The 17,507-nt window shown below is 45.6% G+C and overlaps 2 protein-coding genes and 1 long non-coding RNA gene across 9 annotated transcripts in view; 2 read left to right on the top strand and 1 right to left on the bottom strand.

Annotated features, from left to right (window-relative positions):
* The window catches only part of DIP2A (disco interacting protein 2 homolog A), an 82,888-nt gene extending 75,724 nt beyond the window's left edge, over positions 1-7,164 (top strand). For 2 of the 4 annotated variants that reach the window (XM_017742768.1, XM_017742767.1), the window contains exons 36-40: positions 729-786; positions 1,483-1,557; positions 2,145-2,319; positions 3,635-3,758; positions 4,084-7,164. In XM_017742768.1, coding sequence (XP_017598257.1) covers positions 729-786; positions 1,483-1,557; positions 2,145-2,319; positions 3,635-3,758; positions 4,084-4,336 — 685 coding nt within the window. In that variant the 3' untranslated portion in view covers positions 4,337-7,164. The remainder of the gene's footprint in view (positions 1-728; positions 787-1,482; positions 1,558-2,144; positions 2,320-3,634; positions 3,759-4,083) is intronic. The other 2 variants (XM_017742771.1, XM_017742770.1) reach the window with 1 other exon arrangement.
* Positions 7,165-8,211: 1,047 nt separating this feature from the next.
* On the bottom strand, positions 8,212-12,701 carry S100B (S100 calcium binding protein B). 4 transcript variants are annotated; one of them, XM_017742774.1, is made up of 3 exons: positions 11,469-12,161; positions 10,845-11,000; positions 8,212-10,021 (listed from the first exon to the last, which is right to left on the bottom strand). In XM_017742774.1, the coding sequence occupies exons 1-2, from the start codon at positions 11,604-11,606 to the stop codon at positions 10,860-10,862; spliced, it is 279 nt and encodes a 92-aa protein (XP_017598263.1). In that variant the 5' UTR covers positions 11,607-12,161; the 3' UTR covers positions 8,212-10,021; positions 10,845-10,859. The 4 variants fall into 4 exon arrangements, with proteins under 4 accessions (XP_017598263.1, XP_017598261.1, XP_008638405.1 ...); XM_017742772.1 differs by lacking the exon at positions 8,212-10,021 and adding an exon at positions 12,535-12,701 and having other exon boundaries at positions 10,040-11,000; positions 11,469-12,062; XM_008640183.2 differs by lacking the exon at positions 8,212-10,021 and adding an exon at positions 12,535-12,701 and having other exon boundaries at positions 10,040-11,000; positions 11,469-11,621.
* On the top strand, positions 12,267-14,527 carry LOC108448762. Its single transcript, XR_001864777.1, has 2 exons — positions 12,267-12,353; positions 14,440-14,527. It is a non-coding gene; the product is annotated as an uncharacterized LOC108448762 (long non-coding RNA).
* The last annotated feature ends 2,980 nt before the right edge of the window (positions 14,528-17,507 follow it).

The raw sequence follows: 17,507 nt of genomic DNA, 5'->3' as shown, positions 1-17,507 counted from the left end.
AGTGGGTTGTGGCGGGAACGTGGGAGCAGCGGCGGGAACGGCAGAGGCAGGCACACCCCGGGGTGACAAACAAAATGTAGCAGAAACTCCACAGCCTTAGCAGGAACTGCGGGGTTTGGGCAGACACGGGGTATCGGGGTGAAGTGTAGTGAAAAACCCGAAGTAGCAGCAGAAGACAGCAGGGCGGGGCAGCAGCAGGTGGGCTCCCACAAGCAGCTAGGAGAGACTCACTCAGAGGGGCTCGCGGCTCAGGGTCACGGGTTTTCCCCTGGGCACCCAAGTAGATGGTGAGGGTCCTTTTCCATTGAGGTAGAGTGTTACTAAGGTCCCAGTTCAACAGCTGCTCTTACGAGCAAAGCCTCACTCACGGTAGAAGCAGTAAAAGGCGGAACTCCACGGTGGCAGCAAATTCTTCCCACAGTAACCGCAGATTGGTCCCCTCCGATCCAAGAGCGAGTGAGAGAGAGAAGCTGAGCCCAGCCCCTGACCCCCCCAGCCAAAATCTCAAGGTATCTCTGCCCTTCCCAAGAGAAAGCCCCTCAGCTAGGAGAGTGCAGCCAGCTGCACCCCTCCCCCTCCTCCATGGCTATATCTTTTGTCTCTCTTAAGTACCAGTCATTATCATCTCTTAGGCAACAGATGGGAGAAAATTCCCTGAGAGAAAAAAAAAATCTTAACCTCCAACAGTTCTTAAAGCCTTGTACAAATGTATCCTCTTATTTTCTCAGGGTGCGTTTGGTGGAGAGAGGTTCTCCACACAGTCTGCCACTTATGGAGTCTGGGAAGGTGAGAGACTGAGTGTGATTCTTCCTCCTCACAGAATCACAGAGTGGTTTGGGTTGGAAAGGACTTTAAAGCTCATCTCATTCCAGTCCCTGTCTGCCATGGGTGGGGACGCCTTCCACTAAACCAGGTTGCTCCAAGCTCTATCCAACCTGGCCTTGGACACTTCCAGGGGTGAGGTAACCACAGCTTCTCTGGGCACCCTGTGCCAGGGCCTCAGCACCCTCACAGGGGAGAATTTCTTCCTGACATCTAATCTAAACCTCCTCTTTCAGTTTAAAGGCATTATGACACTCATTATATCCTCATGGCACTCACCTCGGCAGGGAGCTGCATCACCTGGATCTCAGTAAAGAACATGTGGGACAAGCTTGGCTAATCAGAATGTGTCCAGGAGAGCATGTTATGATTGAGTAGCTAAAGTGAAGATAGGTGCATGACATGAAGCAATAGGATAAGTTGCTACCACTGAAACAAATCTGAGGCTTTCTGAAGTCATTTTCTAGGTGTGAAACCAATGCTGAAGCTGCAAAACAGCTGCTCAGAGTTAAAATTATTTAACAGGTTAAATAATAGTGGTAGAAAGAGATGGTTGGTGGTGCAGAAAGGAGTAGTAAGGGAAGTACAGACTGTTGCCTTCTGATGGATTTTTCTTTTGATTAATTCATTTTCTTAACTTCTATTTGCTTCTTATTCAAGATTCTTCCAGGAGTAAAGGTCATCATAGCACACACAGAAACCAAGGGACCTCTGGGAGACTCACATTTAGGAGAGGTAAAGGTTTGGTACCCTTGTACTGTGTTTATCAGTAGTGATGTGATACATTGATACCTCCTCTTAGATAAATGCCTTTCTTCCCCTGAGTGGGACGGCCAGGATCACCCTGGTGTGGCACGTGAATGAACCCCTCAGAGGGCTGGCACTGTTTGCATTGCTGCACATGTGCCTTCACAGCACCAGGTGAGACCAGGGCACTAGACTGTGTCTGCCTGGCAGCTTGAACAGGTAGGGATGTACTCCCATCACTGGGCAGCGGCAAAAGGTAATTTGCTGCTTGGTTTAACCTTTGTTTTATAGGCATCTTTTGTTGTGTAATAAGATGCCGAGCTAATAGGTTAGCAGGTGCTCCTTCCCAGTAAGCGAAATGCCTGGTTCATTTTTTTATGGCCTTTACCATCCCTCAATTACATGTATACAAAACTCCTTTTCTCTGGTCGGAAGTTAATGATTTCAATAAAACTGGCATTTTGGAGTAGTCAAAATTGTCTGTGAAACAGATCTTTTAAATCAATTAATGATGTTGTCTGTGTCTGGCAAAATAACCTATGTTTATTCCAGTTTGGATTTGTTTTATCCCCTAGATATGGGTGAGTAGCCCACACAATGCTACTGGTTACTACACAGTGTATGGAGAAGAAGCACTGCACGCTGATCACTTTACTGCTCGCCTGAGTTTTGGGGACACTCAGACCATGTGGGCTCGCACTGGGTACCTGGGCTTCCTGCGCAGGACAGAGCTGACGGATGCCAGTGGAGGTGAGAGGGAACACCAACCTACAGGGGTACTTGTGTGAGGCTCCTTGGGAAAGCTGAGCCAGCAAAGATAAGGCTGTCTGGCAAGTTTATGCTGACTTCCATCACAGAAGACTCCTGAATTAAGTAGGAGATGTTCTGTCATTCAGCAGGTTCAGGATATGCATAGACACCAGTGATTTTACAGTCTTTCGAACGTTAAAGGTCTAGAGGAGAAACTTTCCAGTAGAGAAAATAAATTGTTCATCTGGGGGTTTTTTTGATTTAAGCCAAGATGTCTAAATTTGGGAAAAGTTTGTCTTCCATCTGCTGTGTTTTCTGTTGAGACAGAATACAAAGTAGATACAGCTCTTGATTATCATATACTTTAAAAAATAAATCTCTGAACATCCTAAAAAAAGGAGTTTGAGTGCTTGTAACTTAATAACAAATGTATATTGCTGTTTTTCTGTGATTGGACATAAATGAATAATGGTGTCTACATTAATAGTGTCAGTGTCCTGACTGCTGCCACTGGATAATGATAGCAAGTTTTTGTGCCTTGTAGCTTTCTGAAAAATCACTATCATAGAGGTTTTTATCACCATGGAACAATGTTGCTTGTCCTTTAGCTTTTAAGAGGCTTTGTGCAGTGAATTAACATACAGTACACATGAAGTACAGCTTCGCAGCATGATTTTCACCTCCAGTGACACAACTGACCAGAACTCTAAAACAGTTAACAAAGAAAAAGCAAAATTGAACTGAACAAGAGTTACAGGATGAATGCAGAGAGTGTGTCCTTCAGGCAGGGTCTAGGAGAGCTTTGTTTATTTCACCTGGCAGAGCTGAGCCTGGGGAGAGGCTGTTCTTATTGTGTAAACTGTGGGATCTTAAGGAGCTTGAGTAGAATTTTGCTGGCATGAGGACAAGTGGGCATAAGCTGATGTTAAAAAGAAAAAAAGAAGATAAATTTGGAAATCAGAAAAGTGTTTGTGTTAATCAGAGAAGAAAATTTCTCTTGTAAGCATAGTGGAACGAAAAGATGCTTTAATGGCAGACTTTGCTTGGGTTTATGAACTGAGGTCACATTACATGAGAGAAAGGACAGAACTGGATGACCCAGAAATTCTTTTCAGTGTGGTTTCAGTTGCTTGGAGTCAATAGGCAAAAGTGCTACATGAGCTCTTCATTCTCTCCAAATGATAGAGCTTGTATTACAGACTCTTCCCCCTAGGAAGCACTGGGAACATCTTAGAACGTCAGGAATAAGCACATACGAGTGACTGTGTTTGTCCTGCAGATGTGATGATGTTGAAATGTGTGTGCTGTATTGCAGAGAGGCATGATGCCCTGTATGTCGTGGGCTCTTTGGATGAAACACTGGAGCTCAGAGGAATGAGATACCACCCCATTGACATAGAAACCTCTGTAATCAGGGCACATAAGAGCATTGCAGAATGGTAAGAACCTCAGCATTATTCTTCTGGAGCACTTTATTTCTTCTAAAGCAGAAGAACTTGTAACTTCCTTGGCTGTGTCAGAATGTACACATGTGGGTGTGGTAAACACATCTCAAGGATTTCATGGACAGTGTCTTCTCACGCGTGTTATTCCCGTTTGGGCCTAATGAGTTATGTATATCATTGGCTGTAGGTCCTCTCCAGCCTCAGAGCATTCAGGTTTACTTGTAAGCTTTGGGAGGTCTTGTCTTTCTTTTAATAACCTTTTTTAATAACTTGTCTAGGTATTTTTTCCTCCCCATTAACATGTGTGTCATGCCAACAGTGCTGTGTTTACATGGACAAACCTGCTGGTGGTGGTGGTGGAGCTGGAAGGCTCAGAGCAGGAAGCGCTGGATCTGGTTGCACTGGTGACCAACGTGGTGCTGGAGGAGCATTATCTCATCGTTGGTGTCGTGGTCATCGTGGATCCCGGGGTCATACCCATCAACTCCCGTGGCGAGAAACAACGAATGCACTTGAGAGATGGATTTTTAGCTGATCAGTTGGATCCTATTTATGTTGCTTACAACATGTGAAAACAGCAAATCACATCAAGGCTAAAGCACCAAAATCCAAGGGACTTTCCTCATAATAACATCGGAATCCATGCTCTGTGTTTTTAAAAGCTGTTGAAGACCTTAGGAAAATGGAGATACTTCTCTTTACATAGAGACCTTCATCTCCCGGACTGCATTTGCTTTCATAAACCCACTGTAACAGTCACAGCTGTCTTAGGATAGAGAGTTTACTGGAATTCCTGAAGGAAGCTTATTAGAACTATCATGGACCAATTTTATTTTGGGGGGGGCAAGGGGACGAGAATAATTATGAATGTCAGTACTTGATGCACTGCATAAAAGGACATAGAATGGGGTGAGGAGAGAACACCAGCTGTGAGGAGGACTCCTGGAAACTGCACCCAAAGTCGTGAGTAACGATCCAGAGTTCACCCTCCACATGACTGCAATATATTGGCAGTATCAGGGTTGGGACATAACCTTCAACATTGCACACACCTCTACCACATTCTCTCCTGAAAGGAATTTTGCACATCTCTGAGATTTAAAAATGCAGTCTTTTTATTTTAAATCGCTGACTCATCCCTATTCAGAAGAAGCCAACCTGTTCCAATCCCGGATTCAATGTAACAGTTATGCTGCTGTTAAGCTTTTTTGTACCAAGCAAAAACAAATACTGTAACAAGGTTACTTACGGTGCCATGCTGGACTCTGTAATGGTATTATAAACTTTATAATAAAATACAAAGTAATACCCAGTTTTAAGTACTTGATGCAGGAGCCTTCAGTGCTCTTGCTCTTCTAACGCCATGGTAAAGTTGCTTGTTTTCATAGTGTTAGCTGTTAATTCCTGCCCTGCATAATGCCAAGGATTTGAAAATCCGTTCCAAAACCACTAGTGTCTGAATGATTTTTACAAATGTTTACAAAGCATGGGCCTACAATATGTTTTCCCTGAATATTCTGTGCTAAAACCTAAAATAGTAACTTTTCCCCCCATCATGGAAAATCTATTCAGTGTTAGTTAGCTTGAGCTGCTGTGGTACAAACTTCCTTTGTTTTCTTTGGAGTTGTATTTAAGCTCTTTTGTTCAGGCTAAAATATCCAGTTGGTTGAGTCACAGTTGGACTAATTAAGGTTTTGAAGTTTCTGCCTGATCTAATACTGCAGTGAACCTAATGCAGAAAGAGAATAAGAAGTTATTCAAATATTCTGTGTTTGAAGGTAAGCAAATAATTATTTTTATAGATTTGTTAAAGACTTTGAGAGCTACGTAAAATTTTTTTAATAATGCACAAGTTTGAAAAAGAGGCAGTTTTTTCTGCAAGGCAGTTCTGCCTAGATCAGTGCCTAAGAAAGATGGATGTCAGTCCCCTGATATATCAGATTTATCCATGGTCAAATAAACTCTGAAATCTTCAAGAAAAAGCTCTCCTCTATAATAGTTATGGGCCATGATGGTGTTTACCTGTGGTGTATAATACAGCTGCATACTCTGACTGTAATTATGTACAGAACTTGTGTAACTTAGTGTTTGAGTGCAGCAGCCTCCAGCAGCGGGCTGTGGAACACCCCTCCTGCCAGAACAGCTGGCAAAAGGAGAGAACTCCCTAACCTCCAGTTCCATGTTGTAGTTTTTTAGCAAATAAAGCATTGTAAGACTTTTGTATTGAGATACTGCTGAAAGTGAGACAAGTTGCCTTGTAAAGTAAAACAAAAAGCTTATTAAACATTTCAAAACAACTCTTGCCAATCTGACTTGATGAATGCTGAAACTTAGGCTGTTAGGTCAAAACCTTGGCTTAGCACAGTTCCCACGCATATTTCAGATGGTTTAATGCCTTAAGAGCTTTTTCTGCAAAGCTTTGCTACAATTGCTTTGCAGGTAAAGCAGTTGTAAAGCCTGGATGGTCCTGAATTTCCTATGTTTTGAACCTCTGCCATGCTGCAATGCTGACATCACTATGTCATGTGTGACATCACTGCCATGGGGCTGGCGGGGCACGGCTGGTATGATGTCACTGCCATGGTGCCACTAAGCAGCTGCTCTGTGCGTGGCCGAGCCTTTCCAGGGCCTCTAAGCTCCAGCTCCAGCCACAGACTGGCCATTCCCCTGCTTGGTTTGCAGCGGGACATCCACCCAAGTTTATACCCTTGGAAAACATTGCAGGAGGCACCAGCCGGACAGAAAGAGGCCTGATGCCAGGTCTAGGCTGATGACTGCTAGGGAGAAAGCACTAGCTGAAAAGGAAAAGCACGAGCAGAAACAGCAGGACCAGGTTGATGCCCTCCAGCAACCTCATCCGACTAACCCACAGCAGCCGCTGTGCTGCCGAAATCCTCCGGAACCGTCAGGATAAAGAAAACCCTCTAACAGTGTCTTTGTAGTGCTGGAGAGTGAGGCAGTACTTTATTCCTGGCCAGGGTTTGTAAGTGGCTGACAAAATTCTAGCCTCTACCCAGACACTGATACAAAACTTTTTCACCTATTCCTACATTTTAGCAAACGAATTAATGTTCGTTGGTTTTAAATTGTGTAATTCTCTTTCATTTATTAGTATACTGTCCTCTATTGGTTATTGATTCCTCGCTGTTCATGCTGATTAGTCCATATTTTTAGGGGTTTTAGTATCTGTTTCCTCCAGTAGGGACTTTTCAACACACAGACATGGTCTTTGTTAGTCTCTTCTGGTTTCTGCAAAATGTCCTTGTAGTCCATAAATTCTGCATTCCAGATGTCCAGCTTCAACAATGCATCTTTCTCTCCCAGGCTTTGTTCACTGAAGCATATCAGAGTTAGTTTATCAAAACTTTATGTCTCAGTAATTTTCCCAAGCTGTATTCCCATAAAAGTAACTTAAGACAACTTTGCTAAATGCTGGGTAAAAGTGATGCAAGATTAACGCACTGCTTATAATTAATATACTGGTTTTGTTTAATTAAAATTTAATAAAACCATTAATTAAAATTTTTTAAAGTTACATCGTTTCCAACAGCTGCAGCAGTTTGGAAAGGCTGTAAAAAGTCCATAAAACAATTTTTCCTGTCCCTCTTGCAATGTGGCTCGTGGGAGGTAGGGTGCCTGGTTTAACTTTTGTCCAGACAAAATGATGTGCTGCACCAGCATTACTCCAGAGTGTGTTTCCAGGTGGTTTCCTTTCTCTGACACAAAGTTCAATGCAAAAACTTCTTTGGGGTGGAGCAGATGGGTCAGACTGCTGGGCCCACGATCAGCCCACAGTGTGCACAACACTCTGTGGTTACATGGCATTCCATCTTGGAAAGGAGCTCTGGGAGGTTTTTTAATGACTTTCAAGGGTTTCTGACCAAAGCACCTGCTTTTAATTACTTCCTTGTTTATGGAAGTAAACTAAGTTGTAGTCTCTTAAAAGAAGGTAAATATTTTGTTTGAAAAGGCAAGAGAGGTGAGGCACCTATGGAAACCATTTGTACCAACAGCAGATTTAGGAAACAAACACAAATTGATCCTGCAAAATGTGATTTGTGTTTAAAAGCACTGTACATAATGAGACAACGGCATCTTGGAGCCTTTGCTGTTTTTCTCACTTTTAATTCCAGCCAGGCATTGTGCCTCGCATCCAGAAAGTGCTGTGTGACGTGTTTAAAGCACACCAGATTTCAATGCCAAAGCAACTTAACTCATCTTTCTCAAACTAATGAGGACAGGATTCAAAAATCTGTAATTCATCTTAAATTGAATGAGCATGACACTGAATCCCAGCTTGTAGCAAAGGTATAAGGATATAAATATTTCTGTGGTCAGATATTTCAAATGAGATACTTGCAAGCCAGAATTCCTTGTCATGACCAATTCTAATGTGGGTTTTTGCTACAGTCTTCAGATTTTGTGTTTGTGTTTGGATTTTGTGTCATTTTTGTTTTGTTTAGGAGGAACTGGGCACACCAGATTTTATGGTGTGGTTTGGTTATGCCAGTGCCATATAAGCAGAGTTCTATTTTTTTGTATTTCAATATACGTTATTAAAATAATATACACCACTGCTTTTTTTCCCACTTTGGTTTATTTAACCCTGTTTTCACTTAAACATAAAAGTGCTATTTTTCTAGCATTCCTTAAAACTTGTCTAGCAAAGGTAACTGCAAAATCATTATTTATTTCTGCCACTTTTCTCTGCCAAATGTGAATGACAGTGCTGTGGTTGGTTCTGTTCCTTTTCTGGGGTCTGTAAAAGTCCACACCTAATTTGTGGGAAGAAAAACATGGTTTTCTTTTTAAGATTTTTTTTTTTCTTGCTATCAGCATGTGAGCGCTGCTTTTGAATGATTCAGCCTGGATCCACTTCCATCAACAGTTAAGATGAAGTATATGTTTTTTTAGATGAGCAACAACCAGCACTCCTGGTAAGATGTGGAAGAATATTTGGGAGGGGAGGGGTGTCTGTAAGTGCTCTTACAGTGCTGGTAATTTTTTGTCTGATCCAGGGAGAAGGTTCCCTTTCACAGATGCACATCTGCTAAAATTATCTGGGGAGAGAATAAAAGTGCAGATTCTAATCTCTCAGAGCAGAAGGTAATTGCAGCATTTTAAATTCTGAAAACGTGATTCAGCGGAAGTACAATACAGCATGGATGTACAAAATCTGCCCCTCTGACACTTCTCTAGCTTCAGAAGTGAATCTGCATCTTTTAAAAATCAGGCCCTTCCTGCTGCTGTACTTCTCTTTGTTTCAGCTTTACTGCTGTTGATAAGTAGGAAACTGTTGGTGTCCTTCCTGGTGGGAAGTTCATTTGAATCCTCTTCATAGAGTCAAAAACATGACTCACAAATGTGGCTCGTGGGCAGACCCTTGTACTGGAACATCAGACCCCTCTGCTGAACTCAGGTTCAGGCTTGAGAGACAGTCTAGAGAGTCCTGTCTACCCTGCCTCACCTTGGGGACATAGAGACAGACAGTGTCCCCACCCACTGTTCTCACACATGGCCTCAGGTCTGTACCAGTGTTGAAAGCAGCTGAACTGAGACTGGAGGAGGATGTTAAAAATATGGTGGAAGTAACTCGGATGCTAAACAGCTTCTCATTGAGTGAGCACTACCCTGCGATGGCAAAATGGCTTTTTGTGTTAGGTGTTAGGACAAGATGCTGTCCCTTGTATGTCTGGCTCTGCCTGAGTGTCCCTCTGCACAGCTTGGGGGAGGCTGGTGAGAATAGCAACATGGTCCCTGTCCAAAGATGTCATTTTGTGCGTGAAATCATTATAAAATGTGGAACAAGGTGAATCCAGTGCCATCTGAGAGCATCTTTGCTGTGAATGTGTCACTATTGATGCTGCAGGCCAGGAAGGTCCAACTCACAGATATTGCTGAGATGGATGGCAGGTGCAGACTGAAAAGGCAGAAGCACAGGCTTTGGGGAGGTTGTCCTGGGTTAAGTTGAGGCTTTGCAAGGGCTCACCACTGGAAGCCCCTGGATGACCCTGGTAGCAGCAGTCACATCCTGCAGAGGGGCCTTCTCACCAGTTCCTTTGTCCTGGCAGGTACACCTGGCAGTCTGGGCGGCCAGGTGGAACACGGCACTGGTGACAATTGTGGGATGTCTGGCCAGTCACAGTGACACCAGGGAGGAGATGAGGGGTCGATGCCCAACAAGAAACCCAGGGGCATGAGCTGTAGCAGTGCTTCAGGCTGGATCCCCCAGCCTTCCTCTCTCAGTGCAGAGCAGCCTGGCACAAAAGGACACATTTTTCACAGAGGCCAAACCAACATTTTATTCTTGTTATTTTCACACACTCAGGAGGCTGTGCTTGGTCTGTGGTGACACTAGGCCAATCCCCCATCCCTTCTGACTGAGCCTGGACACCTTGTCAAGGCATATCCCAGGCCCAGGAGCTGACCCTAGCGTAGGAGCCTCATACACTGTTGCTTCCAGTTCTGCAGGCTGCTAAAAGCAGGATTGATCAACAAGAGAAAAGACTGAGCTGTCAGATGGTTATGCTTTTAGATGGTTACGCTTTTAGATTGTTATACTTTGCCTTGCAAGCCAAGGGTGTCTCAATGTCCCAAGAAATGGGTGGGCTCTACTGAGCACCTGTGAGAGGACAGGAGCTGGGTTTCCTGCGTTAATGTCATGCATAGAGCCCACAGGAATCACTGGGAGTCTTCCCGTTCAAGCCAGTGGACTCAGCAGCAAGTTTCCATAACAAGCCCCTCTGCATCACCTCCTCCTTAATTTCCCTTTTTCCTTTGCACGCAAGCTTGGATAACAGCATCCCTCTCCTTCTAGCCCCATGCACATTCCTGACTTAAAACAGCAGGGAAGGAGCTTGAGGCAAGGCACTCGCTCACTGCATCCAGCCCAGTGGGCACTAGCCGATAGCCCTTCCTAAGCCACACAGGTGTTTCTTGTTCACAAAGCCACAGCACTTTTAATAAGCTGCTTAAGTCTAGCACAAGCTGAACTCTAAGGTGTCTGTAATCACACCCATTCCTTTTCCTGGAGGAGCAATGCTGCCTTTCGTCTCTCCAGCATGAGCAGAAGGGGCTCACCTGCTTCCCACCAGTTCACTCATGCTCAAAGAACTCATGGCAAGCAGCAGTGACCATTGCAATGAAGGCCACAAACTCCTGGAAGTCACACTCTGCATCCCCGTCGCAGTCCAGTGCCTCCATGACTTTGTCCACAGTCTCCTGGTCTTTGATTTCCTGAAGGGATAGAAACAGGCAGCCAAAGCTGGGGAGGACCACAGCAAGGCCCAGACAGTAACATGTCCCCATTTCTCAAATGTTCTCACAGCTGAAACTCTGTTCAGATATATCCCAAATATCTTGTGGCTGTTCCCAGTCTGTGGTGGGGCACTGTCCTGTGCCCCTGGGAATCGCAGCCGCAGCTGTGCTGCTGGGGAGGGACATCTTGAGCCCCTTGAAGCAAGGCTGTCCCCCTGTGCCAGGGAAGGTAATTTCCCTAGTATCCAACCCACACCCCAGTCTGCCATACAGGCTGTTGCCCTCATCCTGCTGCTCTGTAGAGCTGGAGCAAAGGATTTAATGCTCTGCTATGTAAATAAACCCCTTCGCCTGCACTGGCTTCCCGTGGGAGACAGAATTAATGGAGTGCAGTGTCTGCTCGATGCCCCCCGAGCCCAACCAAGCTGCGCGGAGGGCAGTACTTACACCGAGGAAGTGGGTCAGCTCGTTGTTGATGAGCTCCTTCAGTTCCGATTTCTTCAGCTTGTGCTTGTCTCCCTCCTTCCCGGAGTACTGGTGGAAGACATCGATGATGACGATCATCGCCTTCTCCAGCTCAGACATGGTTGTGGCGTGGCCCTGAGGTCAGAGGGAACGTGGGAACGCCAGCCTGGGCAAGCTCCAGCAATTCTTATTGCTTTGGAAGCACGGCCACCCCGGGGCACCGCCCATCCATCGGCAAGGTCGGACCCGCGCTCAAGGCGTTCTGCTGGGAAGCTCTGGCAGCAGCTCTGGCTTCAAGGGGAACGTCCCGAGAGACCATTACTCTGCTGCCAGGGGCTCTCGAAGACAGTAGGGCCACAAGACGAGGAGAGGGGCAGGCATGGGGGCAGCTCCGGAGCTTCAGAAAGGTTTTGCTGTCCCTGCTGTCACAGGTCCCCTCACCTATGCCTTTGCCTGCAGACCTGTCTCCAGCCCAGCAGTCAGGGGAACCGGGTAGGAACCAGTTTCGATGAGTGCCAGCAGGTCAAAATCAACACCTCTCGAACCTTCCTCTCCCGCACTTGATCTGGAGACCCCCTTGGGAATGATAATAATTCAGATTGCAGCGTTCCCTGCAGACTTCACAAATGGACAAACCAAAGAGTCTCTGATCAAATAGGGAGAGCTGCCAACCCACCTTTCCAAAACCTGGGAAAATAAAAAAGGCTTATTGCCTGGCACTCGGTTCGTTCATATCCCACAGGTAAATATCTCCTGCCCTGCGACCTGGCTCCTGTTTCTCCACCACCAGCTGAATCTGATCCCACAGCTGATGTCCTCCCCCACTCAGCCGTCAGTGTCCGAAATGAAAGACTGTTCCCAGACAAGGTAGGAAATATCCTAAGAGCCCTTTGCATGCTCCTGCCCTGCCTGCTTCCCGTCCGCAAGGCTGAGGAGTGCTCCAGCTCTCCTCGGGCTCCGCAGAGGTGATGTGGAGCGGCGATACTACCCTGATAGTGTCCCCCCCAAGGCGGGGACAGCCCGCCCGGCATCCCCCGGCCCCTCTCACCTCCCTGCTGCCGGCGGGGGTGTGGGCCCACCATGCGGCGGGGGCCAGGACCGGCTTCTTATGCCTGCGCCGGGGAGCCGGGGAGGCAGCGGTAGCTGAGGCGGGGTGTCCGAGCTGGGCGCTGTGCCTGCACCGCAGCGCTGTTCGCGGGGACTAGACCCGCCGCCACGTGGGAGCGCCCTTGTGAGAGGAAAACACCGCCTACTTTACTTGTTTTCTGAAGATGGTAAGGGGACACAGTTGCAGTCAAGCGGTTTTTATAGGTGACACATACGTTGTGATATAGCCCGTTTCAAAATGTATTGCAGTAAACTGATTTTTTTTTTTTGTAAACAAGCACTTGAAGATTATCCCTAGAGCCAGCTGTTACACATTACAAATAAATCTATTATGGTGCCATTTATTTGTTCATATTTTTCAAAGATAGAATGCCTACTCACTGTTCATTAGATGGGTCCTTCAATGCATAGAATGTTCTGTGAATCAAGCTTGCAATTCAAAGACGTGCTTTCTTTAAAGCTGCTGTTCTGCTCTGAACAGTGAGTATGCAAAAATAGCAATTCCTTGTGTGCCTGATCTTTTCACTATGTTTACCCCAGATCATTGGGAGCATACTATTGATATTGAATACACCTTTTCACCTTTCTACTGTTTTAAGATTGTAGAGTCAGACCAGACAGGGAACATAAGGTTATTTCAATTCACTCAGCTTCACCAAACATACCACCAACAAAATGGTTTATCAAACTGAAACCACTGCTGCTTGTGCAAAACCATTTAAACCATGGGAGTGAGTGAGTGAAAGCATCAATGAGAATACGTTTTGCAGTCAGTGTGAGCATAAGCCTTATACTTTTCTGTGTGTATTGTTCAAGAAATGTTGAAATGTTCAAGAAATATCCACCTAACACCAAAGACAAGTGAAACTGCAAATATCTTGAACCAATTCTGACAGGGGAAGTATAAATCAACATGCAAAACTCAGAAAAAGATGAGTTATTGTTTGTATATGATTCACACTACAAAAAAATACTTTATTTTTAGAAACTTTGAAAAGTTACCTCAAAATTAAATTCTTTATTTACTTTTAAATGGGATCTTGATACAAAACTTGTTCACAAGTCCCATGCCAGCCCCAGCAGCCACTATGAACTGGCATTAAATGCACTTGTATCTAAACCCTGTTGCTGGACAGACATATTCCCTGGCAGTTTCTGTCTTCCCCAAATCTACTGATACAACACTGACCATGTTACTTAAAAAACTTTTTCACATACATGGTGTCAAAGAAACCCATCTACATTGATCATTTCCTTACATCAGCTCATGAAAGCTTTTGTAATAGGCTCAAACACTGGTTTGGGGAAGAATAATTTCCCCAGCATTAAGGTTGAGTATGTCGACTCTAAGTATTTACCTGACCACTGAAATTCTTGCATTTAGGGCATTGCAAACTACACCAGTTATCTGTGCCCTGGTGAGACTAGCAGGGATGCTTTTAGGTAGTGGTGTTTCTAGTGTGGAGGTAGTTTGTCAGCAATTTTGCACTATTTGATTTTTTCCAAGAGTATTTGCATTCCTATCAGAGCTGGATATAAATAGGGTTCTCTGTCAGCAGTAAAGAGACAGAATTTTTCTGTTGATAGCAATTTGATCTGGTAGATGTCTAGCTCAGTCCTTAGCCAAGAAATGCATTAAAGCAAACCTTTTCTAATCAGAGACAAGGTCCTAGCTCATCTCCTTAAACCATTTTCTGATGTTGTTCGGGAAACTGACCTTTTCTTAAAATGGGACAGAAAAATTAGCATTTGACAGATCAAAACTTGAACAGTCTTGAAATTCTCTTTCCTGATGATTCTTGCTGCCCATTTCACCCCAAATCATTCTGACTTCTGTATTTTACAGGTGATGATCTGGAATGATGTGCTGATAGGATGGGAAGAAGCATCAGGATCAGGTGTGAACACCAGAAACCTTGACCCTCTCCTACCTCTGCTAATGAGCAACTCCAAGCGACTTTCCTGATCCTTGTCCAGGCTCATATCCTCTCAAAGACTGCTCTCTTGGCCTGGATCATCCCTAACCCAGCCTATGACTGTCCAGGAGGTCTGGATATGGGTGTAGGGCTGTGAGATGGCTGTGCTTTCAGTGCTGCCCAAAAGGCTGCTTCTGTTATTTTAAAACTCACATTCTGATCTTCGAACAGGAGAGTGCAACCTTGGGGCTCCTTTCCTCAGGGTCAGAGCTTCCTTGCCAGAGCTTTGGGCTGATGTGTTTAAAGAAGCAAGGGGGTTTTACAGTGCCCAAGGCTGAGCAAAACACTTCAACCCTCTGCCTGTCTCACTCACAATGTGGGCTCTTCATACCAGGCTCGGGGAGAAAAACCAGCCTATTCCTTTGTCTCTCTGGTGTGTGTGGCACCAGGCTCTGCCAGACCACAAGACAAAGGCCAGCAGTCATTGAACCAGGAGAAAAAAGTAATGAAAGCAGAGGAATTTGTGTGGGAGGGTAAAGAAACTGCCTCTGCCTCTGCAGGGCTGCACTCACAGTCCCAGCACACAGAGCAGCTTTTCAGGGAGCATGTTGGGGAAGATGAAACAGGAAAGCCTTATAAATATGATTGCCTGACAAAAGATTTTGGGAATATGAAAACTACAGGCGACATCGAAATGAAAGCCACTTTTGAAATACCAAGTCTTAGTTACTGAACAACTGGAAAACAATGGTATGGCCGACTGAAGGTAATCCCCTCTTGATTGAACAATACCCTCTGCTTGCAGGCAGGTCCAAGGGTCAGAGCAGACCCTACTAGCTCAGCAGAAGGGGTCCAAAGAGTAGTTTTTAGAAGTTAAGATGTAACACTCTATGGTAATATAAGAACTCTTATAGGCTGTATGTAAATGCTATAGGATTTGTATCTTGTATTAGATTGGTTAGTGACAATTAGAATATTCAGTACAGAAGATGATTTATTGTATTGTAACCAGGACTTCATCACTTCTTCTTCACTCTCATTCCTCTCGCTCTCTCTCTCTCTTTACTTACCTGCTTACTCTCTTGCTCTCTTGGGCCTGCTCCGAGCTGCAGCTGGCAGCTCTAAGCAGTGCCCCTATACCCACGCCCTTTGCAATAAACCGCATGTTCCAAGATCTGACTTCAGAGATCTCTCGTCTACGCCCGGTCCAGAATGAACCCCAAAGCTCCCACAGGAGCAGGTTCCCTGGCACCTACAAGCACAGCAGCCAGAGGTGAGCAAGTGCCTGGCTGAATCCAGCTGAGGTTCAGACACAGCAAAACTTGTATGAAAATAATGCCTAAGTAACGGGAATTTGGCAATTATTAAAAATTTCTAGGGCAGGTGGGTTGTACAGAGACAGAAAAGTAAAACCAAATTGTTCATCCTCCATCACTCCCCTTATCCAAATATTACCATAAATTATCCTAAGATTTTGGCATCCACGGAGAAGTGGAGATACTTGCATGAACCTCATTTCAGGCAGATTCATTATGACAATTTTTTTTCTTAAAACAAAAGTATACAGACTACTAAGCCCCAGATAAAACACCCATGTCAGTGAACTTCTAGAGTTCCCTCTGCTCACATAAACTGTGCAAGAGAAGTAGCACAGCTCTCCCTCCTGAGTCCCAGTGTGATGAGACACAAGTCAAAGACATCATCCCCACCCATGCTCCCTCCAGGAGAAGTCCAGCATCATCCAAAAAACCATTTTGCTCTTACTGAACACAGCCAGGACTGAACCGGTGCATGACCTAAGCCTTGTTTATAAAATAAATACCAAATTAATTCTTTAATTCCCAAATAAAATTACTGTATTCTCTCCAAATAATCTCTGACATTATTCTGGACATGAGTGAAGAGCTATTTGCTAGAAGAGGAGTATTTTAAATTCAACTTGTAGTGTGCATTATATACAATAAGTATTAATGATTATATAACTATAAGTATTAATAGACAGGTATTTTTCTGTCCTGGGGTGCTGATGGGTGTCACGTTTGGGAGTAGCTCTTTTGTCCCTGGGCAGTGCAAAGGCATGGATGGGCTTTTCTGCCTGCTTAGCTTGGTCTGGTGTCACCTCTTGTGGTAGGAGGGAAGCCAGGTCACTCTGAAAGGCTGAAAGAAATTTTATCACTCCATTTAAACAAGTACACATTAAATTTCCACCCAGCCCTTCCAAGAGCATAGCAGCAGCAAGTACAGCATCCCTGGGATTTACAATCCCTGTGTGCCTCCTTGTGGGGAGCCCTCTTGAGCTGAGGGGATTGGAAGGGCTGAAACCCACTTGCTCACTGGCCTGGGAAGGCAGTGATGCTACATTTGGGGGTGTTAGGAGAGAGATGGGGACATATCACTGGGACAGGACAGGAGGAGCTCTGCCACCTCCTCGTGGACTGCTGTCCCACGGCACCACCCGCATGAAGGTGACACCCCCCTCCCGGGCTGTGGGGACCAAGGCAGGGCTCATAGTGAGGATACCTGACAAAAACACAGTGTTTTATGGTTGTCACCCCCGCCGGCCACACCCCTCCTCACTCTGCCAGGGCCCCCGTGTTTAGCGAGTGCCCGACACCCCGGGAAAGCAGAGCTGAGGACGGTGATCAAGGGTGGTGCCAGCAGCGGGGAAGCACGGGGGCAGCGGGAGTGTGTGCACCCGTGGATCAGGGTGCACTGTCCCCATGGCTGGCACTGCACCCAGACACGTGTCCTCCGTCCCTCGTGGCCCACGAGGACATGAGCTGGGCACCCAGGCTGGGCCGGCGTTATTTAATTATTTCCATTAAGATGGAAACCACACGCCCGGACTTTGGGGGTGCACTGTCGCTCTAGGGGCTGGCGCTGTCACCCAAAGAGACGGGACGGCTGTCGCGGTCTGTGGGGGGATGGCACTCCTGGTGAAGCGAGCGCGGTCTCTGTGCCGGGGGCAGACGTGGGGCGGGGGAGTCAGGGCGCGGCG

The sequence above is a fragment of the Corvus brachyrhynchos genome, unplaced genomic scaffold (assembly GCF_000691975.1).
Source record: "Corvus brachyrhynchos isolate BGI_N302 unplaced genomic scaffold, ASM69197v1 scaffold98, whole genome shotgun sequence".
Taxonomy (NCBI): Eukaryota; Metazoa; Chordata; class Aves; order Passeriformes; family Corvidae; genus Corvus; species Corvus brachyrhynchos.
The sequence above is the reverse complement of the archived record's forward strand: the minus strand, read 5'-3'. Positions and strand labels throughout refer to the sequence as shown.